At 35.4% G+C, this 9,085-nt stretch overlaps 1 protein-coding gene across 1 annotated transcript; it reads left to right on the top strand.

Moving 5' to 3' along the window:
• Positions 1–632: 632 nt before the first annotated feature.
• Positions 633–6,153, top strand: LOC125206569 (putative F-box/FBD/LRR-repeat protein At5g56810). The gene is made up of 5 exons (XM_048105813.1): positions 633–677; positions 820–1,710; positions 1,793–1,930; positions 2,397–2,762; positions 6,043–6,153. The coding sequence occupies exons 1-5, from the start codon at positions 633–635 to the stop codon at positions 6,151–6,153; spliced, it is 1,551 nt and encodes a 516-aa protein (XP_047961770.1).
• Positions 6,154–9,085: the final 2,932 nt, after the last annotated feature.

Below are 9,085 nucleotides of genomic sequence, written 5' to 3'. Positions count from 1 at the left end.
TTCGTCATTGAATCGAACAATAATTTGAAGTTTTCATCCCGGTTATTTAAGGATTATTAGAATCAACAATAACATATATATCTCATTTAGTGTCTAAACTAAACAAATTTTCATCAAACAAAAATCATGGGTCCGTCATTGAATCGAACTATAAATTTGAAGTTTTCATCCCGGTTATTTAAGGATTGTTAGAATCAACAATCACATATATATCTCATTTAGTGTCTAAACTAAACAAATTTTCATCAAACAAACATCACATGTCTATGTCAAGTTTGTCGTATGCAAAAGGCAACACTCTCTATGATCACTGTAAATATTTGAAGGTTTAATTTATGAATTATGTAGACTTTTTTACAGATTGCGGTAATTCCCAAGGTAGACGTTTCATCGAGATTAAAATAAATACTTGCAATAAATTTATGCATACAAATGCCGATAATATAGATATAGACACACATGTAGATAACAGATTAGATATACACGTAGATAACAGATTAGAAAAATACAGATTTGTTTGTAACGGAAAAGATTTGGTAATTGGTATTGATCCTTTTTTTACAGATCGCCTATATATATAACATATGCACAACACAAATACATTAAAGGTAGAATTGAGGAGTAAACTAACAATGGTGAAAAGGCTACGGAGGCGACTAGTCGAAGATGACTACACGGTAAAATTCTCCCTAATTATCATTATTGACTGTTGTTTATGCAAGCAATACTTAACACATAGTTCAATTGTTACGAACTTCACTATTGTAATTAATTAAATCAATGGATACATAGGTGATAGAGTTGAGTTTTCACTTTCAGGGTGATCGAATTAGCATGCTTCCTGATGATTTATTAGTGTTTATATTATCTTTGTTGAGCTTGAAAGGAGCTATAAGGACTAGCTTACTTTCCTCTCGATGGAGGAACTTGTGGATCCTCTTACCCAAACTAGATCTTGATCTCGATTCGACAACAATACTACTACAACACCACCGGAGACCTTATAACCCCGACAAGTTAAACAAGTTAAGATGCGATTATGTTAGATGGGTTGATCACATATTCACCATACTCCCCAAATCCTCCACTAACCTTGTCAGATTCAGAGTGGTGTTCGATTTATCTATATCTTTTAGTGGATGTATCGATAACTGGGTTAACTCCGCTGTGAGTAGAAAGGTTGAGAGTCTTGATTTGATCTTGTATGCCTACTCCTACCCACTGGAAGAGTGTTACTATTTCCCATACTATGAAGGGAATTTCCCCGACAATCTGAAGCTGCTGAAGAAACTTAGTTTGCATTGTGTGAATGTGAGTAATGAGGCTGTGGCGTTTTTGTTGGGGAACTGTACTCTCCTCGAGCAATTGTCTTTGTCCCGCTGTGGAAAAATGCTTTCGTCTCTCAAGGTTGTTGTTGGGACGTTGCCGGTGTTCAAATGCCTAGAAATCAGCCAGTGCCCTAGCCTCTCTTCAGTTGTTGTTCGTGATTCGAACATTGTATGCATCAAGTACGCCGGTCTAGGTAGACCACATTGTCTTTTCGAGCTAGTCGGTGTTCCTCGTCTTACTCAGCTTTGGATTAAGGCCGCACACGGGCAGGAGATGCATTATTACATGATGAACATCAGAGGCATTATAGACATGTTTGATTCTGTGCTTCCACAACTACACACGCTCAAGATATACTCCAGCTACAGAATTAACCTCGATGTAATGTACACTTGTGATTGATTTGATTTTCAATAAATTAGCTACAACATGTTAATTAAGATGATATACATATTGTATACAGGACACTTTGGAGAAGATGATGCCTAAACTCAAGGAATTGGTGGTGGCGGTTGGGAGTGGTTATAGTGACAATTGTTCTCTCATGCCAATAATAAGGTGGTTTAAGGTGGCACCTTGCTTGCAAAGATTTGTTCTAGAGGTAACTACTTATTCATTTTCTTTCTTAAGTTAAAATTGCCAAAAAATTCATAAAATTTAGTTAAATTCTAATCAATTTCATAATTTATACAAATATAAATCAAAATTTTGACAATTTCATTCATTGTGGAAATTTGGTGGTCGAAATTATGTATGAAGTGGAAGTGACAGTAAAATAAAGGTGGCTGGTCTTTTATTTTATTTTATCTTTTATCTCAAACTACTGATGGGAATTGAAAGAATGGGAAAGTTATGATATCACTACATCTACATCATACTAAATTTCGTCTCAATTCCTGTTGTAAGCTAAGTAATTAAGAAAAATATCAAAATTTATGATATAATTAATCATTTTTTTAAAAGTTAAGGGATTGGCTTTTTTTTTTAAAAAAATTTCCCCTTTCCAATATCTTTTGTTGTTAGATAGATAACTGAATAACTTTGTTGATTAATTAATGATTTTATAGGCGTCACACCAAGATGAGACCAATACAAAAAATAATGTGCCGTGGGTTTTGGAAATGAAATACTTGATTAATGGTAGTGATTATGAAGTTTTGGAGATTAACAACAGTGAGAAAGTTCAACGGGCTTATTCTCACATCAAGGAAGTAGAGTTTTTTGGGTATCGTGGAGTGCCTAATCATCTTCAAATGATTAGGCGGTTGGTGCGACATGGTGTTGCGCTAGAGAAGATAGTCGTGGATCCACGATCTTTCGAGCTTTGCTCGAATATGCCGTGGGATCGCATTTCTCGAACCCAAATGGAGGATGAAATAATTGCAAGGAAGCTTGCAAAGAAGCATCTTAGATATGCTACTTCAAGAATAAATGTCAACATTCTTTAGACTAGGATTTGTGAATTTCATCTCTCAAAATATCAAATTTTTGTCCAGATTTTGGCACTTGATTATTATGAAATTATAAACGTTGATGATTATCATTTCTCTGTTCCTATGTGCTTATGAATGAATGGAAGAATGAGGTGAGGAAAAGGGTGGTTTTTCTTTCCTTTGTTCAGTCACATAATTCTTATTTACTTGATTTGTGTTTAAAGAGAAGAAAAACTTAGTTGGGGTTGGGAAATGTTGTTGATTCTATATTTGTTTGTTGGTTGTTACTATTACAAACTGAAGTTTTTTGTTGTTGGATTGCTGTGTAACAAAAATTTGGAATCCACGTACATATGTTTAAGGAATGAGTTAATGTGAAACGGAAATGTTTATACTTTTTGCCTCTTTGTTACAGTAGAAATGTGGCAGCAACTTTTATTACTACTGCCTTCTTGTTGGAGTTTTTCTTGATGTTTGTCTCTATTTCTTTTCATGGATGTTGATGTCTACTCCCTCCGTTCCAAATTAAGAGTCACACTTTGACTGGCACGAGTTTTAAGAAATGTAAACAAAAGTTGGTTGAAAAAGTTAGTAGAATGTGGGACCCATTTTTTTATATTGGTTTTATAATAAAATGTGAGTGAATTGGGTTAGTGGAATGTGAGACCTCCTTACTATTTATGGTAAAAATGAAGTGTGACTCTTAATTGAGGATGTACTGAAATGGATAAGTGTGACTCTTAATCGGAGACAGGGAGTATAAAACTATGTGTGTGGCAGTACATGGTAGAATATGCCAATGTGTCAAATTCTTGCATGTGTTAATCATTCAATGCAAAGTCCAAGTTTGTATCACAACAAATATACCCTAGAAATGGGACCATATGCTAATTTAGAACACACTTGTACCATTGGGATGTAACATGTAATTTTGGTCCATCTATTTAATTTTTTTTTTGTACTAGTTGTGCAACATACTAGATATAATAGATATGAGATGATTTGGTGGTGGTTTGAATCAGATATGTTTTTGGTCCATCTATTCAATTTTCATTTGTAGTTATGACATACATGGCATCACACTTGATAAGCAATGATTTGGTGATGGTTGGAATCAAAGATGTTAATCTTATCAGAAACTAATAAGATTAGACTGGCTAGACAACAACGAAGAAGGGTTATTTATCTATTCCCGCAAGTATATCTAAGTAAGGCTAGGGCACTGGCTGATTTCTAGGCATTTGAACACCGGCTAGATATGTTTTTGGTCCATCTATTCCCTATATTATTATTTATCTAGCAAGCTATAATTGAATACTAGAATATAGAATTTCGTGTATTTTGATTAAAATTAATACTCCTACTACTAGATTAACTATCTTCAATTATGTGTATTTGATTATAAAACAGGCTTTGAATTTTTCTTTCTTAATTTATTTAGTTCTTTAGAAAATATATCTCATCTAATAATTTCATTTAATGTTAAATTTATTTTTTACACAGCAATATATCCTTTTATTTAACATAAACACATACTTCAATAAATATAAAATAAATACTTCTTAGTTTCTTCTAATTTTGATTTTATAATTAAAATTTTCAATATTAATATTCATATTCATATTTAAATTATTTTTACAATTGTAAAACTTAGGATGTTAAAAAAAAATTGGGATTACAAAATCTCTAGAAGCCAGATTGGTTAGGCATCTCATTTTAATGTAGGAGAAATTGGATTTTGCTGCCGGTGAGAAAAGTTCAACAACTATTTAAATTTGTGATATTATAATATGTCAAGTTCAAAGTTCGTGGGAAAAATAAATTTTTGAAAAGTTTTGTAATATTAGGTGTCAATATCCTAATAAAATTATACATCTTTTTTGCATACTATCGGTACTCAGAATAATAATATAAATTAAAATATATATTTATAAAAATAATAATTTAATAATAATTATTTTAAATAGTTACTATTATTATTTTGTTCGACCCCACGGTATTTAGTTTATGGATCCGCCATTGTGTGCAGGCAAGGTTATGGCCGCTCTGCAGATGGCAGAAGATGTGGCGGAGGCGGTGGAGAAGTGGCGCAGAAGGTGGAGAAGGTGGCGGAGGATATCGCCGACGATATTCCAAAGGATACAAAAAGGTTGTTGATTATGTTGAAACATAGGGATGTCAATCGGGCTAACCCGTTCGGGTTCGGGCCAGCCCACTCGGGTCGTCGGGCTATTTGGGTACGGGCCATTCGGGTTATGAATTTTTCGGGTCATAAATTTTCAACCCTAACCCTAACCCGTCGGATTTTGGGCTAACCCATCGGGCTATTCGGACCTAAAAGCTTTCGAAAATAATCTCTTGTATCAAAATTTTCTTGTATAAAATGATTTTAAATTTTAGATACTTTTTCTTTTTAGTTTAGAATAATATAAAATCTTCAAATTTTCATAGTTTTCTTCAATAAGTACTTGAAAAGAAGCCTTTCATCTCGGTCAACTACAATATAAATTAAAGTTTGTGCTCGTGTCATTATTATGGCATTGTTCGTAACTAATTCTTTATGGAAATTAAAAATCATATCTTACATGAATCATTATTAAAATGATAAATATATTAAGATTTTGATGGATTAGTTCTTAATTTTGTCTTGATTGGCTTTGGTGGTGGTAAGACACTAGTGGCAGATGATGGATTAGTCCAATAATGAGTTGAGATGGAACTTGAAAGCTGATATTGTGGGATCGAGTGAAAAAGTGTAGAATGAAGATTGAATAAGACTAATGATTATGTAGAATGGAGATTGATGATTCAAAAATATAAAAAAACCCCCTAAAACTTAATATCTTTTAATTAAAACTCACAACCCATCGGGCTGACCCGCAACCCGTTCGGGCCAACCCGTTTAACCCGCCAACCCATTCGGGCCAACCCGTTTAGCCCGTTTTGTATTCGGGTAATAAAATTACAACCCTAACCCGCTCATATTACCGGGTTGTTCGGGCCGGCCCACGGATTTCGGGTTGAATTGACATCCCTATTGAAACATAATCACTAACTAGTGGCTTATTAATCATTAATCTATAATTTAATTTATAATTTAATTTTAAATTATAAATTAATTTATGATTAATAAGCCACTGGTTGACCACTTTCCGATTTTAATAATTCGTTTTCCACGAACAATTTTAATGTTATAATCTTTTTGATGTGGATGATTAATTAGTAGAGTATACAGTTTTCTATTTCATAAAGTAAACATGGAATGTAATTGGGTGTGCAGGTTCAAGAAGAAGAAGAAAAGGCAGAAACCATTGCTAAATCTATCAAGGAATATTTGAAGAAGGATCCAGCTGAGGATTCGAAAGAGGAAAAATCAAATGCTGAAAACTAAATTAGAAAAATTTAAACAATAGTATTCCTACTTTATAATCACATTAGTTTAATTCCGTTTATAATCACAATAGTAGGCGAATTTATTTTGTAATTATATGTTTTAGAGTTTTCGTAATCATTGTATTAATATTCGTTAAACTATAATATTGTGCCTTAAAACTTGGACTTAGCTCAAGAAGAAGAAGAAGATAAAATGATATGTTCCTCTTATTATGTTTGTGAGCATTTGAGCATTGCTAACAATGAAAAAAAATAATAAATCAAGAAAGGCCTGCAGTGGGATTCAAACACGCCACCATCTGGTTACATGACAAAGTCGGAAACCAACTGAGCAACCTAATTGCTTGTAGATTGACGTAATTATGTAAAGTATACTAATAGCAAAATGGGTGGGGGGTCCAAGGAACCCCCACACCTCCACGTAGGTCCGCCTCATATATAAAAATAAAAAAATGATTGATTCTTTATATCGTGGAAAGTATAAAATGGCCAAATAATTCTTTTAAGTGGTGTATGAAAGGAAAGGGAGTAATAATGAGTAAAATGTGTAGTACTACTACGAATTAGTTTTGGTTTTAGATTTATGACTTTGGCACAAGCTAACAACTTTTCAGTCCTTAATTAGGGGGTTGAAGTCAAAGTAAACACGATGTAATTAAGGTTCTATCTAGTTGTATTAAACAAAAAATATTGAATACAGATGTAAGATTTTAATTCACCTAACAACTTTGCTGATTAACACAAAAACACTATCCGGTGTGACGTGCCTAGACAATACACTAGATCAAACACATGATTAGAAATTTCTTCAAAGTAGTGTGCAATGTGCGTCTTTTTCTACAAAATAAAACTTTTCAACCATCTTTGATTTTCTTAGGATTTCATCATATTTTCGCAGCTTATTGAAGCCGAGTGATTTGATGTTAAAATTCTAATATCTTGTCTCACATCGACTTGATAACGATCCTATTTCGCCTATAAAAGTATGGATAACCCTCCCCCTTATAAGACCTTTTAAGGGGTGAGTTGCACATTTCTAATATGGTATCAGAGCGGACCCAAGCCGATGGTGGAGTTATCTGTCTATCTCTTCTCTTGCCTACCGCCCACACGTGAGGGGGCGTGTTAAAATTCTAATATCTTGTCCTACATCGGTTTGGTAACGATCCTAGCTCACCTATAAAAGTATGGATAACCCTTATCTCTCTATCTCTTCTCTTGCCTACCGCCTACACGTGAGAGGGCGTGTTAAAATTCTAATATCTTGTGTAGGAATCAGACCACTCGGGATTCGCTAATTACCGGGACCTCTTATATTGATTGGTTCTGAGATGGCTAATCTCAGATGGTACAAGCCAATACAACAGTGGTATCACGATTACACACTAAGTACAATGGTTACAATCAGGAACACTAGACTAATCTCAAGCACTCCTCTGGTCTTGAGATCCCATCACTTCCGATAGTACCTGCACACTTAGTAGGAAGATTAGTCACACAAGAAATGATCCCGAAGGATCTAAACCACAAGAAAGGACTAAAAACCAAGAATCGGGCCACGAGTGGCTCAGGTCACAGCAGTGACTGCACTAGGCCTCAAACCTCCCCAATCCTCACAACAAGTCACAAAGGAGAACACCGTTGAACGAACTCAAAACCAGAGATTAGTGAAACCCTAGATCTCACCGGTCAACGATCACCACGGCCTTCTCACACACGGACTAGCACGCACAACTCAGAATTTCACCGCGAACACAAGAACCTTCACAAGATACTCCAAGCACTTCAGGATTGGTCACAGACGAAAGACCAAACCCCAGAAAGAGAAGGAAACCGAAGAAGTTGCCTAACACTCAATCTACACCTGTAGATCCTTTAGAAACCGAGAATCATCGGTGGAACAGAAAGCTCGAATGGGAACTCCGGCTGGATTCGCCGGAATCTTAGAGAGAAGGAAGAGAGAAGGCGGTTTTCTGAGAGCAGAGAAAGAGACAGAGCAAAGAATCGAATGAGAGAAGCCAAAAGGCACATTCTCACTTAACAAACACACCTTACATCCGACGGCTGCCGCGCATGATCCGTGTGGAGTTGCCACATGGCTCTCATCCAGCGGCTCTGGATAAGTAAACGGGACGGACTTAATTTGGGCCAACAATTAATCATATGGGCTCAGCAAAGACTAGCCCAACCAATTAATAATGGAAGCCCAAAGCTAGGAGTCCAATATTCAACATTCTCCACCTTTGGACTACTTCTGGAGAAACAAGGGAGAGCCTTGGTCTACTGCTGCTTCATCATTGCCTACAAGGCATTCCTATCACCAAAGAACACAAAGTTTATTAGATTGAAGATACCAGGTTGCCTAACAAAACACCAGATGGTAAACCAATTAGTTTTGTAGGACTTAGCTTGCCTTGTGACTTCAGAGAGTCAACAAGGTCTTTCCCCCGGGACATGCAATGCACATGCTCAACCAAAATCAAAGTGCAATTTTTTGATGCATGACAACAACTTATCCACAGAAAGACATTTAGTACCCATATCAGCAGGGTAATGATCAGTATGCACCTTTTGTAAAAGAACTTTTTCCACAACATCCCTGATGAAATGGAACCTAGCATCTATATGCTTAGTTCTATCATGGAAAACAGGATTTTCACAAAGTTGAATGCCAGACTGACTATCAGAGTATAACACAGGAGCAGACTTAATAAACTTGAGTTCAGAGAGAACTCCCTTTAACCAAATTGCCTCCTTCATAGCCTCTGTAATGGCTATATACTCTGATTCTGTTGTAGACAGAGCTACAATGTGTTGTAGTTCTGATTTCCAACTAACACAAGACCTGCAAACCTGAAACACATAGGAAGTTGTGGACCTCCTCTTATCCTTATCATTTGCATAGTTAGAATCAACAAAACCACACAACT

Source organism: Salvia hispanica, chromosome 2 (genome assembly GCF_023119035.1).
Source record: "Salvia hispanica cultivar TCC Black 2014 chromosome 2, UniMelb_Shisp_WGS_1.0, whole genome shotgun sequence".
Classification (NCBI taxonomy): domain Eukaryota; kingdom Viridiplantae; phylum Streptophyta; class Magnoliopsida; order Lamiales; family Lamiaceae; genus Salvia; species Salvia hispanica.
Note: the sequence above shows the minus strand (reverse complement) of the source record. Positions and strands in the feature narration are given on the sequence as shown.